This window comes from Heteronotia binoei, chromosome 9 (genome assembly GCF_032191835.1).
Source record: "Heteronotia binoei isolate CCM8104 ecotype False Entrance Well chromosome 9, APGP_CSIRO_Hbin_v1, whole genome shotgun sequence".
In the NCBI taxonomy this organism is placed as follows: domain Eukaryota; kingdom Metazoa; phylum Chordata; class Lepidosauria; order Squamata; family Gekkonidae; genus Heteronotia; species Heteronotia binoei.
The window spans coordinates 111,157,401-111,184,688 of NC_083231.1; the positions used below are offsets into that span (position 1 = coordinate 111,157,401).

At 46.2% G+C, this 27,288-nt stretch overlaps 1 protein-coding gene across 1 annotated transcript in view; it reads left to right on the forward strand.

The window, feature by feature from the left end:
• SLC4A4 (solute carrier family 4 member 4) overlaps window positions 1-27,288 on the forward strand; it is a 287,851-nt gene that overhangs the window by 256,706 nt on the left and 3,857 nt on the right. The window contains exons 20-23 of the mRNA XM_060247411.1: window positions 4,757-4,825; window positions 8,905-9,078; window positions 15,045-15,206; window positions 24,064-24,143. Coding sequence (XP_060103394.1) covers window positions 4,757-4,825; window positions 8,905-9,078; window positions 15,045-15,206; window positions 24,064-24,143 — 485 coding nt within the window. The remainder of the gene's footprint in view (window positions 1-4,756; window positions 4,826-8,904; window positions 9,079-15,044; window positions 15,207-24,063; window positions 24,144-27,288) is intronic.

The following is a 27,288-nucleotide window of genomic DNA, read 5'->3' on the forward strand; positions in this document are numbered from 1 at the left end:
TCACAAACACCTCCCCCTAAACTCACAGGATCCTCATTGCTGTCGGATGGCCATCTAACCTCTGTTTAAAAACCTCCAAGGAAGGAGAGCCCACCACCTCCCGAGGAAGCCTGTTCCACTGAGGGACCGCTCTAACGGTCAGGAAGTTCTTCCTAATGTTGAGCCAGAAACTCTTTTGATTTAATTTCGACCCACTGGTTCTTGTCTGACCTTCTGGGGCCACAGAAAACAATTCCACCCCCTCCTCTATAGGACAGCCCTTCAAGGACTTGAAGATGGTGATCCTATCACCTCTCCGTCGCCTCCTCTCCAGGCTAAACATCTCCAGCTCCTTCAATCTTTCCTCATAGGAGTTGGCCTCCAGACCCCGCACCATTTTCGTTGCCCTCCTCTGGACCCGTTCCAGCTTGTCTATATCCTTCTTAAAGCGTGGTGATGCAAATGAGTTCCTACTGGGCCCTGCGCAAGACAATGGTGACATCGGGGTGTGGCCTAATATGCAAATGCTTCCTGCTGGACTTTTTCTACCAAAAAAAGCCCTGGTATAAAGGGAAAATTCTTGTGTGTTATTGCTTTTATTTGCTAAGATGGTTTGCTTTCAAAAGCCTGATCTCGTCAGATTTCAGAAGCACTAAGCAGGGTCAGCCGTGGTCAGTATTTGGATGGGAGATCACCCAGAGAGCCGGTTTGGCGTAGTGGTGAAGTGCGTGGAATCTTATCTGGGAAAACCAGGTTTGATTCCCCATTCCTCCACTTGCAGCTGCTGGAATGGCCTCGGGTCAGCCATTGCTCTCACAGGAGTTGTCCTTGAAAGGGCAGCTTCTGTCAGAGCTCTCTCAGCCCCACCTACCTCACAGAGTGTCTGTTGTGGGGGAAGAAGATATGGGAGATTGTAAGCCACTCTGAGTTTCTAATTCAGAGAGAAGGGCGGGGTATAAATCTGAAGTCTTCTTCTCTCCACTTGCAGCTGCTGGAATGGCCTCGGGTCAGCCATTGCTCTCACAGGAGTTGTCCTTGAAAGGGCAGCTTCTGTCAGAGCTCTCTCAGCCCCACCCACCTCACAGGGTGTCTGTTGTGGGGGAAGAAGATATAGGAGATTGTAAGCCACTCTGAGTCTCTAATTCAGAGAGAAGGGCGGGGTATAAATCTGAAGTCGTCTTCTTCTCTCCACTTGCAGCTCCTGGAATGGCCTGGGGTCAGCCATTGCTCTCATAGTAATAATAATAGTACTTTTTATTTGTATTCCGCCCTCCCCGCCAGGGCAGGCTCAGGGGGGCTTACAGCATATGAATATAATATACAATAAAACCATACATAGTAAATACAATTACAATTATAAAATCAGCATTAAAACGTTAACAACTTACGTTAAAATTAACATTGTCGTGCTATAACTTAGGACAAATAGGAGTTGTCCTTGAAAGGGCAGCTTCTGTCAGAGCTCTCTCAGCCCCACCCACCTCACAGAGTGTCTGTTGTGGGGGAAGAAGGTAAAGGAGATCTGTGACTGCTCTGAGACTCTGCAATTCAGAGTATAGGGCGGGATATAAATCCAATATCATCATCAATCATCATCATCCTTCTTCTTTGAATTCCAAGGTTGCTATGCAGTGGCAGGCAATGACCAACCCTCACTGAGTATCTCGTTCTTCAGAAATCATCCAGGGCTTCCATAAATTTGCTGCAACTTGATGGCAAAAGTGGGGGGGGGGCTGGGGGAGTCAGGAAACTTCCTTTGAAAATCATTTAATAACTTCCTTTGCATGCAGCTTTCGTAAGGAAGACCTCGTCGCAATTTGCAAGCCATAATTTCTGTTTCCTAAATGTTTCTTCACACAATCTTGTCTGGCACTCAGAGCCAACTTGCATGTGTGAGAGACTCCTCGCAAATCAAACGCTTTGGGTGGCTTTGGGGTCACCTCCAGCAAGGTGGCCCAAAAGCCACTGGGATTTTCCACCGGGATCCCTTCATGCATTGAGCTGCTGGTCATTCAGCAGGCGGCTTGAAAGATGGAAGCAACTGCAGGCTGGAAAATTCCTAGAGATTTTGGGGGTGGAGCTCGGGGAGGGGAACCTCTTTGGCTTATGATTCTATGGAATTCATCCTCCAAAGCAGCTTTTTTCTCCAGAAAACTAATCTCTGTAGTCTTGAAATAAATCCTAATTCCAGGTGATCTCAACCTGGAGATTGGCAACCCCTGTGGGAACTAGTCAGGGCTTTTTTGTAGCTGGAACTCTTTTGCATATCAGGCCACACCTCCCCTGATGTAGTCAGGCCTCCTGGAGCTTACAGCAGGACCTGTAAGAAAAGCCCTGTAAGCTCTTGGAGGGAGAGCCAGTTTGGTGTAGTGGTTAAGTGTGCGGACTCTTATCTGGGAGAACTGGGTTTGATTCCCCACTCCTCCACTTGCACCTGCTGGAATAGCCTTGGGTCAGCCATAGCTCTGGCAGAGGTTGTCCTTGAACGCGCAGCTGCTGTGAGAGCCCTCTCCAGCCCCACCCACCTCATCGGGTGTCTGTTGTGGGGGAGGAAGGTAAAGGAGATTGTGAGCCGCTCTGAGACTCTTCGGAGTGGAGGGCGGGATATAAATCCAATATCTTCTATCTTCTTCTTCTTCTTCTCTTGGAGGATTGGCTACATCAGGGGTGTGCAGCCTAATATACAAAGGAGTTCCTGCTATAAAAAAAAAAAGCCCAGGAACTAGTATGTGTGAACCAGTTCATTGAGGTGCCAAAGGGGGGGATCATTTTCCCCTTGAGTCCTGTTTCCTTTCCCGCTGTAGAAAATAACTCCCATAACATTTTTTCTCTTTTGAAATGAGTGAAGTACTTTTAATGACAAGGTTCTGCAAACTCAAAACATGTGTGAACACAGAGTGTTCTTAGAAGGGGGGTGAGGCCAGATGGGGCTCTTCCCCAGCAGGGCTTTTGATTGGTCACTGAAGATCCTGTTGGCTGTGCCAATTAAAATAATGTTATTTCCATTTAGAGTTAGGATTTTTTGGCCCCAATGTGCATTACTTTGCACCTGTCCACGTTGAACCTCATTTGCCTCGTTGACGCCCACTCACCCAGCCTCAACAGATCCCTTTGGAGTGCCTCACAATTCTCTCTGGTTCTCACCACCCTGAACAATTTAGTGTCATCTGCAAACTTAAGAAGAAGGAGATATTGGATTTATATCCCGCCCTCCACTCCGAAGAGTCTCAGAGCGGCTCACAACCTCCTTTCCCTTCTTCCCCCACAACAGACACCCTGTGAGGTAGATGAAGATATTGGATTTATATCCCGCCCTCCACTCCGAAGAGTCTCAGAGTGGCTCACAATCTCCTTTCCCTTCTTCCCCCACAACAGACACCCTGTGAGGTAGATGAAGATATTGGATTTATATCCCGCCCTCCACTCCGAAGAGTCTCAGAGCGGCTCACAACCTCCTTTCCCTTCTTCCCCCACAACAGACACCCTGTGAGGTAGATGAAGATATTGGATTTATATCCCGCCCTCCACTCCGAAGAGTCTCAGAGCGGCTCACAATCTCCTTTACCTTCCTCCCCCACAACAGACACCCTATGAGGTGAGGGGGGGCGGCTGAGAGGGCTCTTACAGCAGCTGCCCTTTCAAGGACAACTCCTGCGATACGTATGGCTAACCCAAGGCCATTCCAGCAGGTGCAAGTGGAAAAGTGGGGAATCAAACCTGGTTTTCCCAGATAGGAGTCTGCACACTTAACCACTACACCAAACTGGTTCTCCACACCAACTTAGCCACTTCACTGCTTACTCCCAGCTCTATGACCATTGCCAGCTCAATGCTGGTTTTATTCTCTCTCACTCTTCTTTCCTTGTGCATTTTTGAAATTACCCCTCTCCTCCTCTGCACTTGGGCTTCCTGTTTTTGGCTGTGTCCCTCCGACCGCCCTATACCGGAATTCCAAAGGTGTCCCCAGGCTCAAAAAGATTGGGGAACCCCGTCTTACATCGTAGACTGAGTGCTCATCTGTTGGCTTCCATGGACTTTCAATGGAGCCTGCTCACCTGTCATCAGGTGTATGATATTCTGCCGTGGAGGGTGTAACAAATGTGCATATATGTGCCAGCCAGCTCTGCAATGCTTGGTGCAATATAAAACAATACACGCAGCAAAACATTAGAACGCACACCCTCTCATCGCTCCCCCGGTCCGTTTTCCTTGTCAGGGTCCTAGAAGTATTGCCTTCTGCTGCTTTTTGCAGTCTGGACCTCGGGTGGAGCTTCTAAGACCTTGGCAAGGAAAACGGACTGGGGGAGCGATGAGAGGGGTTGCGTTCTCACGTTTTGCTGCGTGTATTGTTTTATATTGCACTAAATGCTTATGTACACACTGTATGTGTGAGAGTTAATAATCCAACCGGTGCAGTTTTGAATTTTGCCATTGTGTTGTTGTGCCTATGTTGTTGTATCAGCTCTATAATGCTTAGCTGTAGGCAATGTTCCCTCTAAGCTGCAGAGTCTTGTGAGTAAAAATTCTATTTTGCGAGCTACTGGCATTAAAGTTGTGAACTACTGGCATTAAAGTTGTGAGCGACTGCATAAGTTAGTGTGCTCTGGGGTCGTCCTTCCTGAGCGAAGACAAAAATGTGTGAGCTTGAGGCTAAAAATCTGTGAGCTAGCTCACGCTAACACAGCTTCGAGGGGACATTGGCTGCGGGTGATCTCTGTTTGCCAGAATTGCTTCAGTTGTTTTTTCTTCTCTCCCCGCTCCCTCCTTTCTCTTCTAGTTTATTCCCATGCCTGTGCTCTATGGAGTGTTCCTTTATATGGGCGTCGCGTCCCTTAATGGAGTACAGGTAAGTTTTCTCCATGGCAACCAAGGTCTTTCTGATAGGTGCAACCAGAATTTCAAAGTCTCTTGCCAAGAAGGTGGTAAACATTAACCAATGCCCCTCTTTCACCTGGTTGGGAAGTCAGTAATACACTGCCAACAGAAGCATGGGGTGCTGTTAATCACTTAGCTGTTAAGGGGACAGAAGCGAATTTTTGAGTTGTCTTCCTGCTAGGCACTAACATGGCTCCTTACCTGGAATCTCCCCCCCCCCCGCCACGTGCCTCCTGTCCCTTGTTTTCATGCAAAGAAATGTTTCAGGTGGGTAACCACGTCAGTCCACAGAAAAGCAAGATTTGAGTCTCGGGAGCACCTTAAAAGAGCAACAAGATTTCCAGGGTGCAAGCTTGCAACAGTCAAAGCCAATTTCATGCAGTGGTTAAGTGCGTGGACTCTTATCTGAGAGAACCGGAGTTGATTCCCCACTCCTCCACTTGCAGCTGCTGGAATGGCCTTGGGTCAGCCATAGCTCTCGCAGGAGTTGTCCTTGAAAGGGCAGCTGCTGTGAGAGTTCTCTTAGCCCCACCCACCTCACAGGGTGTCTGTTGTGGGGGAGGAAGGGAAAGGAGATGGTGAGCCGCGCTGAGACTCTGATTCAGAGAGAAGGGCAGGGTATAAATCTTCAGTCTTTTTCTTCTTTGTATCTTGGAACGGAAGAAGGGAGCATTGACTCTCGAAAGGTGACGCCTTTGGAATTGTGTTGATCTTTAAGGCATTTCTGGACTCAAATCATGGAAAGAAATGTCAGACTTTACCAGGGCTTTTTTTGCGCAGGAATGCACAGGAACACAGTTCCAGCTGGCTTGGTATCAGGGGGTGTGGCCTAATATGCAGATGAATGGGCCTTTTCTACAAAAGCCTTGTGTGAAACAATGGTGACATCAGGGGATGTGGCCTGATATGCAAATGAGTTCCTGCTGGGCTTTTTCTACAAAAAAAGCCCTGGTAAAAGCTGACCATTAAAAACAGCTTTGGAAGATGGAAACTTTCAGTTCAGTCTGGACAGAAACAAATAATTTGGCTTGGCACTTCCAGTAATGTAGGGTCGTCAGTGGTGCACATTCACAGAGTGACCCGATTGTCAGTGCCTTCATAATCTCAGTATCTTTTACCAAGACAAGAATTTGGAAGGAGCGGCTGTTTGGTTGTAGCCAGGGCTTTTTTTGTAGAAAAAGCCCAGCAGGAACTCATTTGCATATTAGGTCACACCCCCGACAGCACCATTGTTTCACACAGGGCTTTTTTTGCAGAAAAAGCCCAACAGGAACTCACTTGCATATTAGGCCACACCCCCGACAGCACCATTGTTTCACACAAGGCTTTTTTGCAGAAAAAGCCCAACAGGAACTCACTTGCATATTAGGCCACACCCCCAACAGCACCATTGTTTCACACAAGGCTTTTTTGCAGAAAAAGCCCAGCAGGAACTCACTTGCATATTAGGTCACACCCCCGACAGCACCATTGTTTCACACAGGGCTTTTTTTGCAGAAAAAGCCCAACAGGAACTCACTTGCATATTAGGTCACACCCCCGACAGCACCATTGTTTCACACAGGGCTTTTTTGCAGAAAAAGCCCAGCAGGAACTCACTTGCATATTAGGCCACACCCCCGACAGCACCATTGTTTCACACAAGGCTTTTTTGCAGAAAAAGCCCAACAGGAACTCACTTGCATATTAGGCCACACCCCCAACAGCACCATTGTTTCACACAAGGCTTTTTTGCAGAAAAAGCCCAGCAGGAACTCACTTGCATATTAGGCCACACCCCCGACAGCACCATTGTTTCACACAAGGCTTTTTTGCAGAAAAAGCCCAACAGGAACTCACTTGCATATTAGGCCACACCCCCGACAGCACCATTGTTTCATACAGGGCTTTTTTGCAGGAAAATGGGCAGGGGCAGGAACTGCTTTGGGCCTTTTAAGACAGGAACTCATTTGCATATTAGGCCACAGCCCTGACATCACCATTGTTTCATGCAGGGGCAGGAACTCATTTGCATATTAGGCCACACCCCTGACATCACCATTGTTTCACACTGGGCAGGAACTCATTTGCATATTAGGCCACACCCCTGGTATCACCATTGTTTCACACTTTTTTGTAGAAAAAGAACAGTATGAACTCATCTGCATATGAACTCATCCGCACCCATGATGCCAAGCCAGCCCGAACTGTGTTCCGGTGCATTCCTGCTCAAAAGAAAGCCCTGGTTGTAGCGATGATGTGGTTTTAGAAAGAAATTAGAAAGGTCCTGTTCCAACAGTTCTCCCAAGTTTTTGAAGTGGAACCCTCATCTAAACTTATTGGCCATTTTGGGACCCTCTTGCCATCCCCCCCCCCTCCCAATATGTACAGCCACAGTTGTCTGCTTTGGGCCTTTTAAGACAGTCAGTGCTCTTGTCCTGAGACAATCACCTTCTCTTTCTTCCTCTCTACATAGCAAAGATTTTGTCACCTTTCCATAGTGTGTGTCCACAGCAACAGAACCAGATCACAGCACCTCAATTAAACTAAACTCTGTAAAACAGCACAGACATGTCAAAATTCAGAAAGCCACAAGAGCATAATGAAAACCAAACACTAAAGGCTGATACAGTTGTTTAACTTACTGCTGAAAACCCAGCAAAGCGGAAACCCAGCCATCCTCTTTAGGAAGCATACATCATACGTGTGTGTGTACAGAGTTGTCTCCAGCACTGAAAATAAAGGAGTTCCACATGTGCACTGTGTTTCACTGTGAAGCTGCATTTAACTTGATGGTGAAAACTCAGCAAAGAGGAGATCCAGCCAGCTTCCTTGGGAAGCATACATCATAAGAGAGAGTGTGTACGTAGAGCTATCTCCGACATTAAATTAGAGGAGCTCCACATGTGCATTGGAGACCCAGTATTTCACAGTAAAGCTGCATTAAGCTCAGCAAAGAGGAGACCCAACCAGCTTCTTTAGGAAGCATACATCATAAGGGATTTTGTATATGTGTGTGTGAATGAATACAGAGGTGTCTCCAACATTGAAGTCAAAGGAGCTTCACATGTGCACTGAAGACCCAGTGTTTCTCTGTGAAGCTGCATTTAACTTGATGCTGAAAACTCAGCAAAGAGGAGACCCAGCCAGCTTCCTTGGGAAGAATACATCATAAGAGAGAGTGTGTACGTAGAGCTATCTCTGACATTAAATTAGAGGAGCTCCACATGTGCATTGGAGACCCAGTATTTCATAGTAAAGCTGCATTAAGCTCAGCAAAGAGGAGACCCAACCAGCTTCTTTAGGAAGCATACATCATAAGAGAGAGTGTGTACGTAGAGCTATCTCCAACATTAAATTAGAGGAGCTCCACATGTGCATTGGAGACTCAGTATTTCATAGTAAAGCTGCATTAAGCTCAGCAAAGAGGAGATTCAACCAACTTCTTTATGAAGCATACATAATAAGGGTGTGTGTGTGTGAGAATGAATATAGAGCTGTCTCCAACTTTGAAGGAGCTCCACATGTGCACTAAAGACCCAGTGTCTCTCTGTGAAGCTGCAATTAACGTGATGCTGAAAACTCAGCAAAGAGGAGACCCAGGCAGCTTCCTTAGGAAGCAGAGATCATAAGAGAGAGCATGGGTACATTGAGCTGTCTCCAACATTAAATTAAAGGAGCTCCACATGTGCACTGGAGACCCAGTATTTACCAGTGAATCTGCATTAAACTCAGCAAGGAGGAGACCCAGCCAGCTTCCTTAGGAAGCATACATAATAAGAGAGAGCATGGGTACACAGAGCTGTCTCCAACATTAAATGAAAGGAGCTTCACATGTGCGCTGGAGACTCAGCATTTCCCAGTGAATCTGCATGAAACTCAGCAAAGAGGAGACCCAGCCAGCTTCTTTAGGAAGCATACATCATAAGGGATTTTGTGTGTGTGTGTGAGTGTGTGTTAACACAGGGCTGTCTCCATCATTGAAATGAAGAGAGCTCTGCGTGTGGTCCACCATACAAATCAGTGCAACGCCAATCAACACAAGCTCAGCTCCTCGCTTTCCTTCCCTAGTTCATGGATCGTCTGAAGCTGCTCCTGATGCCTCTCAAGCACCAGCCTGACTTCATCTACCTGCGCCATGTCCCCCTACGGCGGGTGCACCTCTTCACTTTCATTCAAGTGGTTTGCCTGGCTCTCCTTTGGATCCTCAAGTCCACGGTGGCTGCTATTGTATTCCCAGTCATGGTGAGTCGGCTCTCTTCCTTTGTACCGTCTCTTCCTCCTAGGATCACCGGAGGTGCTGTCAGCAACTTGGAGAGGAAACAGCCGGAATAGCCTAGCATCACATTTCCCATAATTCCTCTCACACACACACAACCCTGCTGGCTACCAAACTCCCAGTCCATGTAGGAATGTGCACATTTTTATTTCCCAGTCTATAAACTGAATTCTGCGGTATAAAATACTGAACAGTGAATGTGTGCATGCATGTTAAATCACTTCCAATTTATGATGACCCTATGGAGAGCCAACTTGGTGTAATGGTTAAGTGTGCAGACTCTTATCTGGGAGAACTGGGTTTGATTCCCCTCTCCTCGACTTGCAGCTTCTGGAATGGCCTTGGGTCAGCCGTAGCTCTCATAGGAGTTGCCCTTGAAAAGGCAGCTGCTGTGAGAGCCCTATCAGCCCCACCTACATCACAGGGTGTCTGTTGTGGGGAAGCAGATAAAGGAGATTGTAAGCCGCTCTGAGACTCTGATTCAGGGAGAAGAACGGGGTATAAACTACGGTGGTCCTCTTCATGTCCGCCAGTGTTCTAATTATTTGTGTTGAACAGCTTTGGATTTTCCTTTTGCACCTGTTCATGTCAATAACTGAACATCCTTTCAACTTAAGCTTTGTTGCGTCATGAAGAATAGCACTAATCGTAGTTGTCCTCAGCTCTTCCCCAGTAGCCTACTGAGTACCATCCAACCTGGCTGTTCCGTCTTCCAGCACTATATCTTTCTTTCATTTTGGAATGTCTCAGCATAGTTTTTGAAGTGCAAGTTGGTCAGAAGTGGTTGACCGCATTGCCTTCTGTGCAACACTAATCAGGGTTAGCTGAAGTGGTACAAGATAAGCCATGTTGGATCAGGCCATTGGTCCATCCAGTCCAACATTCTGTGTCACATAAGAACATAAGAGAAGCCATGTTGGATCAGGCCAAAGGCCCATCCAGTCCAACACTCTGTGTCACAGAAGAACATAAGAGAAGCCCTTTTGGGTCAGACCAGTGGCCCATCCAGTCCAACACCCTGTCACAGAAGAACATAAGAGAAGCCATGTTGGATCAGGCCATTGGTCCATCCAGTCAATCAATCAACCTTTAATGGCATGTAAAAACAGGTTAAAAGAACAATGGGTTGAAAAACAGAAAATAGGTTAAAATACTGGACATCAGGATTAAAGTACATTTACATAAGATCACAGTTAAATGGGACAACAAGACTGTTCCTTGTCTTGACGAATCAATTTGGCCCAGTACAGAAATAAGGCAGTGTTTACAGTTATGTCAGGAGTAACATCCTTCAAAAGAAACTGAACCTTATCTGGATCAGCCAGACCCATCTTATTTAAAAGAATAGGATCCAAAAATCGACCACGAATACTTAGATAAAAAGGACAATACAGGAGAATATGTGAAATGGTTTCAATAGAGCCAGACTTACATGGACATAGTCTGGCCGGGTAGGGGGTCCATCCAGTCCAACATTCTGTGTCACATAAGAACATAAGAGAAGCCATGTTGGATCAGACCAATGGCCCATCCAGTCCAACACTCTGTGTCACAGAAGAACATAAGAGAAGCCATGTTGGATCAGGCCAGTGGCCCATCCAGTCCAACACTCTGTGTCACAGAAGAACATAAGAGAAGCCATGTTGGATCAGGCCAATGGCCCATCCAGTCCAACACTCTGTGTCACATAAGAGAAGCCATGTTGGATTAGGCCAATGGCCCATCCAGTCCAACACTCTGTTTCACATAAGAACATAAGAGAAGCCATGTTGGATCAGGCCAATGGCCCATCCAGTCCAACACTCTGTGTCACAGAAGAACACAAGAGAAGCCATTTTGGATCAGGCCAGTGGTCTATCCAGTCCAACACTCTGTGTTACACAACAGCCAAAAAACCCAGGTGCCATCAGGAGGTCCACCGCTGGGGCCAGAACTCCAGAAGCCCTCCCGCACTTGCCCCTCAAGCGCCAAGAACACAAAGCCCTGCCACAGATTTTGTTAGTCTTTCACGTGCTACTGGACACTTGCTCTTCTCTATTGCTACACACAGACTAACACGACTACTCTAATTGATCTGTCTGGGCAGAATGTGTTAAGAATGGGCCCTTCGAAACTTTCTACATTCAAACACTTATAGTTTTAATTGGAGATGTCAAAATAAATTAGGGACCTATTCATACAATGCTTTTTTTTAAGGTTTGACACGGTTCTCCAAATCTTGTCAGATTCCAGAATCTAAGCAGGGCCTCCTTGTTTAGTACTTGTGGATGGGAGACCACCACAGCAAGGGTGGCAGCTACGAGCATAGACAACTTCAAGGGGAGGGACTGGACAAACATATAGAGTAGAGGTCAAATAGTGGCAATTTGCGATAATATATAGATGGAATAGTATGTCTGGAGAAGTGATGCTCTGTATTTTTGGTGCTTGAGGGGCAACTGTGGAAGGGTATATGGAGTCCTGACCCCGCTGGTGCACCTCCTGATGGCACCTGAATTTCGGCTACTGTGTGACACAGAGTGTTGGACTGGATGAGCCATTGGCATGATCCAATGTGGCTTCTCTGTATTCTGGGTGCATGGGGAGGCCAACTGTGGAAGGGATTCTAGTGTCCTGGCCCTACTGGTGGACCTCTTGATGGCACCTCGGTTTTGGCTACTGTGTGGCACAGAGTGTTGCACTGGATGGGTTACTGGCCTGATCCAACGTGGCTTCTCTGTATTCCGGGTGCTTGGGGGGCCAACAGTGGAAGGGCTTCTAGTGTCCTGGCCCTACTGGTGGACCTCTTGATGGCACTTGGGTTTTGGCTACTGTGTGACACAGAGTGTTGGAGAGGATGAGCCATTGGCCTGATCCAATGTGGCTTCTCTGTATTCAGAATGCTTGGGGGCCAACAGTGGAAGGGCTTCTAGTGTTCTGGCCCTCTTGGTGGACCTTTTGATGGCACCTGGGTTTTGGGTACTGTGTGACACGGAGTATTGGACTGGATGGGCCATTGGCCTGATCCAACGTGGCTTCTCATGTGTTCCGTGATGGGCTGGTGAGCATGCTGAATGTGTGTCTGTTTAATGTATGAAATGGCCACAATACACTTAAGACTCTAGTCCTGAATATATTTAGATGGGTCTAGCCAGCTTTTTCGCTCCATCTCGCCCAGTTCTCTATCCCAGGTGTCTTTAGTCCACAGAGGCAATGACATCCCAGTAAGGGGGACTTCACATATTTAGGGCCAAGGTTCCTGGGATGATGCATTCCACTGGGGAACTGCTAAGGGTCCCCTTGGCAACGCAGAGCCTATTTGCAAGCCAGGTTCAATGTGCTGCCATCTGCGATACTTCTTGGAAGGTTCCATAAAACTTCTTATGCTAACAGACTGTGCACTTGTGCTTGTCCAGAGATAGAAACTTTAGAACATGTATTTTTAAACTGTATTTTTTACTCTGACCTGCACTCCATACTCATTGACCCCTGTTTGAGTGAGCAAACAGCAAAGCCCGACAAAGGGAGGGACTGTGGCTCAGTGGTAGAGCATCTGCTTGGGAAGCAGAAGGTTCCAGGTTCAATCCCTGGCATCTCCAAAAAAGGGTCCAGGCAAATAGGTGTGAAAAACCTCAGCTTGAGACCCTGGAAAGCCGCTGCCAGTCTGAGTAGACAATACTGGCTTTGATGGACCCAGGGCCTGATTCAGTATAAGGCAGCTTCTTATGTCCATATGTCCAATAAACGTTGCCTCCTTGTTGTCAACTCGGAATCAATTGGTCATTGAAACGGTTGCCAATTTTTTTATATCTAGCTTCTAGGAGGCGCTGAATGTATTTGTAAATTGCTATTTGACGGATGGATCGGTTCCCTGTTGCGTTCGATATCATGCCAATAAAGGTTATTGTGTTATTGCTAAGAGTCAACTTGGCAGCAGGGAATATTTCATCGTGGCTATAATAAGATGCATTTCCGTTTGACGTGGGAGGTTTTAATGGCCTCGTGAATGTTGTGATCCCGTTTCGCCGTTGCACCGAGACGCAGATCCCACAACGCCCTCTTCTCCTGTTGCAGCGGCTCTCTTCTCAGGTTCTCGCTGCGTCTAATAATAAAGTAGCCCAGCTTGTGCTGATCAGGAAAGTGCTGTAGCTACCTCCACCATAGACAATTTTTTCCATGCCTGGGGGGACTCCTTGAGTAGGCACCAAGAGGTGACTTCCGGTTAACCAGAAATGAAAGGGAAAAGAGAAAAGGGAAGGAAATGGTTTGATGAGATACTTTATTACTCAGTGAACATTTCGAAGAAAATAAAATAAATTTCCTAAGCCAGGCGCGTCAGACTCATTTGTTATGAGGGCCAGATCTGAATCCACCAGGGACAGGGCCTTCTCCATAACGGCTCCTTTCTGGTGGAACCAACTGCCCGAAGAGGTGAGGGCCCTGCGGGACCTTGGTCAGTTCCGCAGGGCCTGTAAGACAGCCCTCTTCCGGCTGGTTTATAATTAACTGGCATTGGAAGCTGAGTGTAGTTCTGATAGACCGCCATTATATGTTTTATATGTTTTATTATTCTACTGTTTTAACTGTGTAAGATGTTTTACATTCAAATTATGTTAGATTTTTATGTGTTGTGAGCTGCCCTGAGCCACTTCGGTGGGAAGGGCGGGATATAAATAAACTTGAACTTGACATAAATAAGACCTCGTCAGGCCGGCCATGTTTGTTATAAAACATAATGCCAGGTAGGGGAGATGTAAACTTTATAAAGGATGCAGACAAACACAATTGAAGATTTTTAAATGACTTAAAATAAAACATGCTTAAAAACATTAGCACTCGGTTTTAAAGGTGCTCGTTTTGTATCTCTCCCATGGGATCCAGGGAACTGGGCAAAGGAAGCTCTGGCTTTTTCTTTCTTTCCCCCGGGGGACAAGAAGGGGGAGGAGCCTCAGCCAATAGAAGGAAGAGAGGTTTGGCTCAGTAGCTTGGCTGTGCGATTGTGAGAGCCTGGCAAAGCAAGCTATCCGTCCCCCTTTCCTCCTCAAGGGAGGAGCTTCATCCAATGGAGAAAATAGAGGCTTTGCTCTGTAGCTCCTGTGCGATTGAGCAAGCCTGGCAAAGCAAGCTGTGACCCAGAAAGTAGCAAGAGAGAGGGAGAAGGAAGCAGACGACAGCCAGTTGCTCAGGTCTGATAAAAGCCCTCTGGGGGCCTGATTCAGCCCCCGGGCCACATGTTTGACACCCCTGCCCTATACATGTCACCAGCAGGGGAATCTGTTCATCTTGCAGATAGAGCCAAGTGGGCAGCCGTCTTGGTCTGAAGCAGTAGAACACAGTAGGAGTCAAGTGCACCTTTTAGGCCAACAAAGTTTTATTCAGAATGTAAGCTTTCGTGGGCTCCAAGCGCACTTTATTAGATGAGGAATCAGGTGCAATGAGCAGAGGTACGTATAGCTGGTAGGCAGCGGTTTAGAATGCAAAATGGTACACATTTAAGACCCAGTGACAGAATAGTAAAATTAACAAATTGATTGGAGCTTAAATTTGTGCCATTTTGCATTCTAAACCACTGCCTGCCAGCTATGTGCACCTCTGCTCATTGCACCTGATTCCTCGTCTGAGGATGTGTGCTTGGCGCGCACGAAAGCTTACATTCTGAATAAAACTTGGTTGGTCCTAAAGTTGCACTTGATTCCTACCTTGTTTGTCTTGCAGTAATTCTTTAAAAGGAGTACGAGATCGGGAGAATAATTCCTTTTGAGGAATTATTCTGACTTTGTTCCTACCAGCTGCTCTGATTTCAGATGTATTAACTCTCTCTTTGCCAGTGGGGAAGGCAAAGAGGAGGGCCGGATGCGCAGAATCCAGGAAGCGAAGCAGGTAAGCTTGAACGACCGCAGAGGGAAAACAGACACGTGCAAGTTTAAGAGCGTGCTGAATTCTGTCCTGTTAGATCCTGGCGCTGGTGGCGGTCCGAAAGGCCATGGACTACCTCTTCTCCCAGCACGACCTCAGTTTCCTTGACGACGTCATTCCAGAGAAAGATAAGAAGAAGAAAGAAGATGAGAAGCAAAAGAAGAAGAAGAAAAGCAGCTTGGACAGTGATAACGATGACGTAAGGCTATTTTCACCCTTTTTTGCCTGGTTTAGCTTGGGTTGGGATTGGGGACACCCAACCCAAGGGGTACAGACTCCTCTTTTCTCCTTCTCCTATCATAACAGAACTTGGTGGGGGGAGTCCTCCAGTGAAGTTGATAACGATGACGTAAGGCTATTTTCACCCTTTTTTGCCTGGTTTAGCTTGGGTTGGGATTGAGGACACTCAACCCAAGGGCTACAGACTCCTCCTTTCTCTTTCTATCATAACAGAACTTGGCGGGGGGGGGGAGTCCCCCAATGAAGTTGATAATGATAACGTAAGGCTATTTTCACCTTTTTTTGCCTGGTTTAGCATGGGTTGGGATTGAGGACACTCAACCCAAGGGCTACAGACTCCTCCTTTCTCTTTCTATCATAACAGAACTTTGGTGGTGGTGGGGGGGAGTCCCCCAATGAAGTTGTTGGGCAGACAAGACAGGCAAAAGGAAATACTTTTTAATGCAATGAGCGTAGTGTAGTTTGGTAGCCAGTTTGGTGTAGTGGTTAAATGCGCGGAGATTCTTCAGGTTGTACTATTTGTAGGAGATGCAGGATTCTGAAGTTCCTGATGCAGAATTTGGAGCGCCCAGAATTTTTTTTTTTAAATATACCAAATAGGCAGGGCTTCTCTTTTTTTTTTTTTTTTGGTAACAGGAACTCCTTTGCATATTAGGCCACACACCCCTGATGTAGCCAATCCTCCAAGAGCTAAGCCCCAATAAAAGGCCTGCCCGTAGGATACATGGCTAAGCTCTTGGAGGATTGGCTACATCAGGAGTGTGTGTGGCCTAATATGCAAAGGAGCCCCTGCTAGAATCCAACTCCTGAGAACCATGCCACGGATTGTGGGACCTACATGGACGAAAGCCACCAGCACAGGTGAGTTTGCAGTGAGAAGGACTACAAGCAGGGCTAATTTTTTTTGTAGCAGGAACTCCTTTGCACATTAGGCCACACCTCTCGTATGCCGCCAATCCTCTGGGAGCTTACAGGGCTCTTCATATAGGGCCTACTGTAAGCTCCAGGAGGATCGGCTACATCGGGGAGTGCAGCCTAATATGCAAAGGAGTTCCTGCCCCAATAAAAGGCCTGCCCGTAGGATACATGGCCTTGCTGAATGCAGATTTGGAGGATCCTTCTTACAGCCCTGACGTGCTTCCTTTCACTGCTCCCTGAGCATCACAGCATCAAGCTCCCTTTGCCACACAGAATCAAACTGCGTCAGCTGAGACGTTCCGTTGAAGCCGGCTGAAAGCCTGATTGGAAGCGCAGGATCATCACGTCCAAAAGAAAACTTCCGAAGGGGAAGTGTGTGTGGGCTATAGCTGCACATGCAGCCTATTCCAGTAGCCTGTGGAACTTACCCCCACTGGGTGCGACTATCTTGTGCCTCCAGCCAAACCCGAAGGCCATTCTGACATTTGTCTGGCTGCAATGAAGCCACCATTCTTTCTCATCTTTGCGACTTTCACGGGAATTATTGCCCCATCAATGAGACACTCAGGGCTTTTTTTGTAGCAGGAACTTCTTTGCATATTAGGCCACACACCCCTGATACAGCCAATCCTCCAAGAGCTTACGGGGCCCTCAGTACAGGGCCTACTGTAAACTCTTGGAGGATTGGCTACATCAGAGGGGCGTGGCCTAATATGAAAAGGAGTTCCTGCTACAAAAAAAGCCCCGGGGACGCTGTTCCCAAGAAGATGCTGTCTCCTGCAATGCCCAATTCAAAAGGGACCATTGCGCAAGAGAGTCGCCACAGTCTCTACTTACAGACTGCAGTGGAAAAGACGTATCTTGTGACTGGGTGTGTGTGTGTGTCACAAATCCCCGGGATGTGAAACTTTCTCCTCTGTCTGTCTCAGTATCAGCAATTCTCACTGCCAGGGCTGGATTAACAATTAGGCCAAGTGGGCACTGGCCTATGGGCCCCCATGCCTTTAGGGCCCCCCTGGGCTGGCTTCCCCCCTGCTTGCAGCCTTTCCAGCATGCACATGCACCAGCAACTGAGCCCCTCTTTGCTCAACTTGCCTGGTGCGTCTGCTGCTGGCATCATCGCCAAGTTTGCCTCTCTCTGCTTCTCCCCCGCAGCTTTATCAAAGGGGCTTTTGTGAAGGTAACTGCAGGCCACAGCGGGGGCCACAGGCAGTGGGGCGGGGGCTCCAACTCTGAGAACTTGTGAGGGGGCCCCCGAGATTTTGATTGCCTAGGAGCCTCCATGGGATTTAATCCGGCACTGCCCGCTGCCGCATCCCATGATCACTCACCTCACGCGTTAGGGTTGTCCACATCAGTGCCTCCTCAATAGCGGAATTATGGGAGCAGATCCTTCAGCCATGCAAACCCCGGATTTTCAACCTCACCATTCTCAAGTTACGGGCCTGAACTTGGTTTGGAAGAGAGAAGCCAGCTCGGTTACTAAGAATCTTCTCTCTGTTCCCTTATCAAAGTCTGCTGAAACATGACACGCTCTCCTTTTCTTTGCCTATGCAGTCACTCAGCTTTGTTTACTTTGACCAGCTCTTGACTTTCTCCTTTTTTCCCCTTCTTACTCTGCTTTTCAGGACATAAGAGCAACTTGGCAGGCTAACTTGCAACCAGGAAAACACACATCACATTCTCTTTTCTGGTTATTTCTTTATTTCCTCTCCCGTTCTCTCTCCCCTCCCCCCCCCCCCCCCGCACACAGAAGGGTTGATTTGCTTGGTAACAGTCTACCTTGAGTGGCTGTTGACAACAGCCAATCAGAAGAGCGTCTGTCCGTGACGGCGTTTCCTGAGGAACCCTAGCCTCAACCTTTGGAATGCTGAGTGTGTGCTAACCCAACTTTGTGCCTTAGAATTTGCTCAGTTGTTTTTCATCCTTTGTATTCTTGAGGGAAATCGATCACATGGTGCCTTCAGATAATTCTTCCACAGGGTTCGGTATGGTGCCACATGTCGCGTGAAAGTAAAAAGATGTTCTATTTACAGCGTGGTGTAGTGGTGAAGAGTGGCAGACTCTAATCTGTAGAGCCAGCTTTGATTCCTCCCACTCCTCCTCCACATGAAGCCTGCTGGGTGACCTTGGGTCAGCCACAGTCCTCTCAGAGCTCTCTCGGCCCCACCTACCTCACTGGGTGCCTGTTGTGGGGAGAGGAAGGGAAGCTGATTGTAAGCTGCTCCGACACACGTGAGGCCTGTCGGTTGACCTTGGGCCCATCACCTTTCCAAATTCTCTCAGCCCCACTTGCCTCACTAGGTGCCTGTTGTGGGAAGAGGACGAGAAAGGCAATTGGAAGTTGCTTTGAGATACCTTAGGGTAGAGAAAAGCGGGTATAAAAGCTCTCCGTCTTCTCTCTGAGTTTTACAGCGGGTAGCCCAAATGGGACTCTAAATCTAGGGGGTTGGCAGTCGGCAGCTTGTGGCAGAATCTGGCTTGAAAAAGGCTTTTGCTGGCTGCAGGGGGACAAGGCAGGGGTGTTTCCATGCTGCTGTCACTGCGTATTAAGGCTCAAGGAGACATTTTGACTGATTCCGCAGTCGCTGTGCCTCCACCTCCTGGCTTCTGCTTTTGTCAGATCAAGTGATTGATTCTCCACCAGTTGCTGCGCAGGTGCATTTTGACCCACGGCTCCCTCCAGTTCTCCCTGCGCCTTCCCAATCTTGTTTTTTTTTAGATTGGGAAGATGCGGAGAGAATTGGAGGAAGCTGCAACTGGTGGGAGAATCAATTGCTTAATGCAATGAAAACAAAAGCCCGGCGACGGAGCAACAGCGACTGCGGTATTTATTTTTTCCCCCAGTGTCATCTATGAGATTTGTCTCCAGAAGTATAAAAAGAGGGGAGGGGGAAACGATGTTACTAGGTGTTACGACGTCACTATGAAAACATTACCCATTGCTTTCTGATCACCCTGAAGTTTAAGGAGACAGTTGTGCAGTTGTCAACGTATTACCTTCCGCCTTTGCCAGCTGAATTAAGTCCAAAATTTGGGAGGAACTGGGCCATCTGAAAATATTTTAGTTTAAAGTGAAAATTTGTCTAGAATATGAACACTGCTAGCCTTGCTCACAAGTTACATGGAATGCACATACAGCCCATGTACAGTTAATTTTCTTTTTACATGCATCAAGTGATTCTCATGTTTCATTCATCTATGGCTGAAGGTGTGATTGAAACATTCTATTTATCCAGGTCCTGGTCCCTGGTTTCATTTGTAAAGTGAATACACATCTCACACACAGATGTATGCATGTACAGATGGGGGTACACATTCCATAGTTACTTCGAAGTACACATGAAACTGCCTTATACTGAATGGACCATTGGTTCATCAAGGTCAGTATTGTCTAAGACTGGCAGCAGTCTCAGATAGAGGTCTCAACAGAGCCTTTCAATTGAAGATACTGGGGATTGAACCTGGGACCTTCTGCATGCCAAGCACATTAGGAGTGGTGGTGTTCAGTTTACCAGAACACCCCCCTCCCCCCAAAAAATTCTTACTGGTATTTTTCAGGGGAGTTTTAAGCTGAAAAGAAATTATAAAGTTTCTTTTCAGCTTCTAATATAGCTGAGCCCAAATGAAAGCCGATATTATTCGGATTTTATTTGGGTGCACCTTGGAAAAAGCACTTAGATCTTTAAATGCCTTCTTCATTCACCCTCAATTCTCCATTATGACCTATTGGGACCAATGGTGAAGCCAAAAAAACCCCAAATCGAGTTAATTGCCTTGAGGGATATTGGTTGTCACCAGAGGGGACAGCAAGAGAAGCATGGAGGGAGTTGAGAAAGAGGCCTGAACTCTCATTATATTGGCCGCATGGTCAGTTTCGTTACCAACAAGGACTCTCCCCCCACCACCACCACAAAGAAAACTGCAGAGATGCTTCACAAGTGGATCGAGGGGCTTTAGACTGCTGTGTTGTCATCATCCTTCGCACTGCAGAGATGCGTCATGGACAACTCAACGAAGAAACTGCTTTTTGCTTATCTGTACTAGAATCCTTGCAAAGCACTGCTGAAGGCCCTTCTAGAAGCCTGTTGCTTCAGCTTAATTAGTAGGACATTATTCCCTTCTAGCAACCATAGATAGCTCCTCTAGAGCCATTAGTGGTTTGTTTATATTTATTACATTTCTATATCTCCTTTCAGCTAATGCAATCAAGGTGGCATATGGTGGAAAAACAATGGAGTGAAATATAATTGGCACATGTGAAGGGAAATTTGGGTGGGAAGAAGAAAATAAGCAGGTCTGGGAACTAATTATTTCCTAAATTAACCCCCTTGAGTTCCTTGGAGTTAGAAATGTAGTGGATAATAAAACACATCAACGTGCATCCCTACGTCCTGAAAGTTTTGAGACTTTCTTCAAAGAGTAAATTTGTCGGTCATAAAGGACACTGAAGTGCATTGAGTTGTTATTCCTCTAACTGTCAGTAGATGGTGCCATTGCCAGAGTGGCTGCTGCAATACCACTTAAATGCCAGAGCTGGGCTGGTATGTTCTGTGGATGATCTGTGGGGATAGTGAGAAAGAGAGAAAGCGTGAGCGAGGTGGAAGCATTCTAAGCATTTTTGTGCACATTTCTTTCACAGTCTGACTGCCCCTACTCAGAAAATGTCCCAAGTATTAAAATTCCAATGGACATCATGGAACAAGAACCTTTCCTAAGTGATAGCAAACCTTCCGACAGTGAGTAGAACTAACCTCTTGCATGCCTGCTTCAGTCTGAATTTGCACTGCCGCAAAGCAGATATAAAGTGAGATGTATATACATATATAGATATATATTCATACATCTATATATACGTATTCATATATCTATATATACATATATTTATCTTTTTTTAACAAAAATACTTGTTTCGTAGATGTTTTTCGTCTATTTTTTCACCATTTCCATGTTTATTTTTTTTTACCCAGCTTTTTTCCGCAGCATGTAAAATTTTTGTTGGCTTTCCAAACATTATTTTTACTCTTGTCTCATTTGTGGGGGTGTCCCGCTATTCCCCCCCCCTTTCTCTCTTTCTTTGCACCTCCACTTTTAATTGCGTTAATCCAGCTGCTAACAGGTCAATGGCTAGCTCTCTTTCTCTGTGTCTAACCTTCCAAAATCATCCAGTCCATTTCTGGTACGATATTTACTCGCCCGCCTCCCTCATCCACATGTGGCTGCGTGTACTGTCTAACTCTTTTGAATGATTTCCTTTAGTTTACCCTGCTGGCTAATTTCTGGTTTGCTGTCTCTAGAAGCCGCACCACTGTCTATTGCCGTTTGTTTCCTTAGGATCCAATCAATCATCATCAATCCGATTTTAAATGTCGTAGTTCTCCGTGCCATTCCTTAATTTTGAAAAGGAGATCATCTTGTGAATCATACCGCAGCATTAACACGCTTGTCTTCTTCTAGGTGGCTTTGGGTTACGTTGGCTTCCTTCTCGTTCAACCTTAAATTCGTGCTAATACCCAAGACGTGATTGTCGTTTTCATTTTTTAAAAGTCCGCCATCACCATTGTTTGTCTCTCTCTGTTGCTCTCCTGTGCATATTCTGGTGTTTGGATTTTTTAAATATAAGAATGGAATCCCATAGCAGTTGCGTATAACAGCTCTCTTGCATTTGGTGTGTATTTTTCCAAAGAGGAAGAATCACACAGTCTCCAATATTGAATGTTTTGCTTTAAGAGAGAAGAATGAAAAGTTTAACCTTCTGCGAACATGACAAGTATTTTCAAAACACATGTCAACATTGAATGGCGGAGATTATTTTTGGCTTTGCTTGACTTCTTCAAACATCTAGCTTAATAGCCACAACTGATTCCCACCTTCAGGTGGACTTGCAAAGATTTTGGGGTATGTGTGGATGGATATAGCTTGCTCCAAGGCAAAATATACTTCTGGGTGCAACTGGAAGTGTAAGTTGGTTGGCTCAGCTGAGCTTTGCGGCCTCTGCCTTTGCCCAGTTCAAGAGACTTGTGGTACCAGCCATCCACATTCAACAGGAAACACCCAATTCAAAATTGTTGCACTTGCCGCTCAGCATAGTGGTCAATAGGCAATAGAATTTAGATTTCCCAAGCAATTTAAATTTGCTGCCCTGTCTCCACGTTGTACTTCTCAAGTTCACAGCATTTCCCAGAATCCCTTTCAGATTTGTTCAGTCACACCAAACCTGGGTGCTTTCCAAGAACAGTTTTATGCCTTCATGCTTCAGCTGGTTTTTCAGAGTCATCATCCAATCCTTCAGCAGTTGGAGTGTTTTGTAGAGCGAACCATTAGGCACATTCTTACAGCAAGGGCAGGATTGGTTGGATCGATGGATGGATGGATGGATGGATGGATGGATAGATAGATAGATAGATAGATAGATAGATAGATAGATAGATAGATAGATAGATAGATAGATAGATAGATAGATAGATAGATAGAGGGGGGGAGGTAAGTATCAAGCAGGTTTAAAAAAGTCTCATACCAACAGTGTTGCAGCGATGGAAGACAATGTCAGGTTCATAGGTCATCTATATGGCAGCCTTGGGCCTCAAATTGAAACTTTAGAAAGATCTTGCATCTTCAGTGTGGAGTGTTAGACCTCAGAGATCTGTTCTGATAATGATAGTGCTTTCCAGCTGCATAAGAAACCTTCCCCTGATGCAGCGTCTTCCTTTTAGAGCCAGAGAAAAGCACCACCATCAGTGGAACAGATCTGTGGAACCTAAACTGAAAATTCGTAGTTATTTGACATCTCCCTTCTTGAAAATTCGTGCTCCTGTCTGACGTCTTCCTCCTCGAAAATTCGTGCTCCTAACTGACATCTTGCTCTTTGAAAATGTGTCTTGTTACCTGACGTCTTCCTCCTCGAAAATCGTATTGTTACCTGACCTCTTGCTTCTCAGAAATTCGTATTATCTGACCTCATTCTCCTTGTAAATTTGTGTTGCTATCTTGACCTCTTGCTCCTCGAAAATTTATATTGCTATCTGACATCTTCCTCCTCGAAAATGCATATTGCTATTTGACCTCCTCCTCCTGTCCCTGTCCCAGTTGAGAGAGGATTATCTTCACCTGCCTCCTCCTCCTGTGGAAGAGTGAGTAGTTAAGGCTCATTTCTTGGAAGCCTTTCCAGTTGCACTCCATAGGAATGTTTTAGGGATGGTTCCCCTGTCCTCAGGAGAAAAAAACATAGCAGAGAATAATGAGCAGAGTGCCAGATCCTCCTATCTGCTCTTTGCAGAGAAGCCATTCGGGTGTCTAGAGTTTTTTTCTTGCATGTGCCTCCACAGGAGGTCTTGGAAGCAAGATTAACATATTAACATGTATGAACGTATGAAGCTGCCTTATACTGAATCAGACCCTCAAAGGTCCATCAAAGTCAGTATTGTCTACTCAGACTGGCAGTGGCTCTCCAGGGTCTCAAGCTGTGGTTTTTCGCACCTACTTGCCTGGACCCTTTTTAGTTGGAGATGCTGGGGATTGAACCTGGGACCTTCTGCTTACCAAGCAGATGCTCTACCACTGAGCCACCGTCCCTGGATTAGATGAGACCCTCTCAGGTGACTTTCTTTGGTGTGCTGTTTCACTGCTGGTTATCCTCTCCTTCCTTTTGGTCTGGGCACAAAGGTGGCATGCAGGCAACATGTATCTTCTGAACACAAGATCTGACAAACCCACCAATGCATGTAACTTGTTCCATTGGGTATTTCTGTCCTTGTGACTTGATGAGCTGTCACTTATCCAATAGCACCCGTAATTCAAAGCATGTTATCAGATCCTGTTCTGATGATACCAGAGTAATGCTCGGGCATTTGTATCTGTATACTGGCAGTGACATTTATTTATTTATTTTTTCAAAAAAGGAGAAAAATCACCAACATTCCTTGAACGACATACATCATGCTGATAATTTTCCTTACCTCCACTCCCACACGATGCCAAGGTAAGGGTTTTTTTAAAAAAAATGTATAGAACATAAGAACATAAGAGAAGCCATGTTGGATCAGGCCAATGGCCCATACAGTCCAACACTCTGTGTCACATAAGAATATAAGAGAAGCCATGTTGGATCAGGCCAGTGGCCCATCCAGTCCAACACTCTGTGTCACATAAGAACATAAGAGAAGCCATGTCGGATCAGGCCAATGGCCCATCCAGTCCAACACTCTGTGTCACATAAGAACATAAGAGAAACCATGTCAGATCAGGCCAATGGCACATCCAGTCCAACACTCTGTGTCACATAAGAACATAAGAGAAGCCCTGTTGGATCAGGCCAATGGCCCATCCAGTCCTACACTCTGTGTCACATAAGAACATAAGAGAAGCCCTGTTGGATCAGGCCAATGGCCCATCCAGTCCAACACTCTGTGTCACATAAGAACATAAGACAAGCCATGTTTGATCAGGCCAATGGCCCATCCAGTCCAACACTCTGTGTCACACAGTGACCAATATATGTTTGTGTGTGTGTATGTGTATATATATATATATATATATATACACACCACCACCTCCTGTGGCAGTGAATTCCACATGTTAATCACCCTTTGGGTGAAGAAGTACTTCCTTTTATCCGTTTTAACCTGACTGATCAGCAATTTCACTGAATGCCCACGAGTTCTTATATTGTGAGAAAGGGAGAAAAGGACTTCTTTCTCTACTTTCTCCATCCCATGCATTATCTTGTAAACCTCAATCATGTCACCCCGCAGTCGACGTTTCTCCAATCTAAAGAGCCCCAAGCGTTTCAACCTTTCTTCATAGGGAAAGTGTTCCAAACCTTTAATCATTCTAGTTGCCCTTTTATGCACTTTTTCCAATGCTATATCCTTTTTGTGGTGCGATAACCAGAATTGTACACAGTATTCCAAATGAGACTGCACCATCGATTTATATGTTATGATGTGACCTTATTTATAGGGAAGCCATGACTTTGGAAGGGTGGATTGCAATTTTGGTGCCATGTATGGACCACCCACATTGGTTGGTTTACCTTGCCTTCTGTCTACAAATAGGAGAAATATAATTATTCCCGAATCAAGATTAAAGCCAGTTTGGTATAGTGGTTAAGTGTGCGGACTCCTATCTGGGAGATTCGGGCTTGATTCCCCACTCCTCCACTTGCTCCTGTTAGAATGGCCTTGGGTTAGCCATAGCTTTTGTAGGAGTTGTCCTTGAAAGGGCAGCTGCTGTGAGAGCCCTCTCCAGCCCCACCCATCTCACAGGGTGTCTGTTGTGGGGGGTGGGGGGAGATAAAGGAGATTGTAAGCCTCTCTGAGATTCGGAGTGGAGGGTGGGATATAAATCCAAAATCTTCTTCTAAAATGTGGTATGTAGCAATTACCGCAGGAATAAACAACTTTAAAAGGGAATTCAATAGATTCATGGAGGATGAGTCTGTTAGTGGCTACAAGCCCTGGTGACTGAGGGGAACCTTCACATTCAGAGGCACTAATCCTCTGAATCCCAGAGCCAGGAGGCAAGACCTTGGCCTCTATACCCTGTTGTTGGCCTTACAGAGGAACTGGTTGGCCACTGTGTGAGAAAGGATGCTGGACTAGATGGACCACTGGTCTGTTCCAGCAGGGCTCTTCTGATGTTCTTATGAGGGGAAGGCCTTGGCCTCTATGCCCTGTTGTTGGCTCTCCAGAGGAACTGGCTGGCCACTGTGTGAGAGAGGATGCTGGATTAGATAGACTAAAAGACTGGTCCAGCAGGGCTCTTCTTATGTTCTCATGAAGGCCTCGGCCTCTGTGCTCTGTTGTTGGCCCTCCAGAGGAACTGGTTGGCCACTGTGTGAGACAGGATGCTGGATTAGATGAACCACTGGTCTGATCCAGCAGGGCTCTTCTCATGTTCTTAAGATCTGTTCCCTTCAGAGGAAAAAAAAACCGGCGCACACACCAAAAAAACTGACTTATTCAGTGAAGCTTCCCATTTTGTAACATTTGGTATCACTGGAGTATATGTTCCCTCCCTTTAGGGCTGACATTTTCGTAAACCAGTCAAGCCAAATCCTGGTTTAGTAGAGTCAGGGAAGTTTAAGCACTTTTAAAAAGCAAGCAGTTGTACAATGGAATGCATCCTTTTGAAAAAGGAAAGACATCCAGGAAATCCAGATCGTTACAGGATCACTGTCAGAGGAAAGAAAGATCCCGTCTATACTGATACTGCACAGCACAATAAAATGTTTTAAAAATGTTTTCTTTTTTTTAAAAAAAACCTGTATTATATCATTTTTAAATTGTAATGGTAGATGTCTGAATTGATTGTTAGCCGCCCTGAGTCCGCTTGCGGAAAGAGCGGGATAAAAGTCTAAAGTAATAAGCAAATAAAAATTTACAGCGCACCTCTCAGTGTTGAGAACATTGACAGAGAGAGCTTTCCCTTCCTCTTCCGAAACACTGGAACTCATGATGGGCAGAAGGTTCAGGACAGAAAGAAGGAAATCATTATTTATACATCACATGATTAGCTTATGGAACTCACTGCCACATGATGTAGCCGTGGCTGTTATCCTAGAAAGCTTTAAAAGAGGACAAGACACATTCATGGAGGGTCAGACCATCACATGTGAAGGCAGTTTATCTTTGATACTAGTTGACTTGGGGAGGCATCAAAAGAAGGAAACTTTGGCCACCATGTCCTACCTGAAGGCATTCTGGGGACATGGAGTTGGCCTTACTGGGAAACAAGAGGCTGGACTACACTGGCCTTTGGTGTGAGTCAGCAGGGCCCATCCTGGCCTCTTAGGGTCTTTTCCCTAATCATACAGGGGTGGAATTCTAGCAGGAGCTCCTTTGCCTATTAGGCCACGCCCCCTGATGTAGCCAGTCCTCCAAGAGCTTACAAAAAAGAGCCTTGTGAGCTCTTGGAGGATTGGCTACATCAGGGGGGTGTGGCCTAATGGGCAAAGGAGCTCCTGCGAGAATTCCACCCCTGGAATCACATATGTGGTTTGAATTGCAGAGCACAAGAACACTACACCAGTGATTAAAATGTGGAATTTGCTGCCAAAGGATGCAGCGATGGCCACAGGCATGGATGGCTTTATAGGAGTATTAGATTCAAGGGAGACGGGTCTA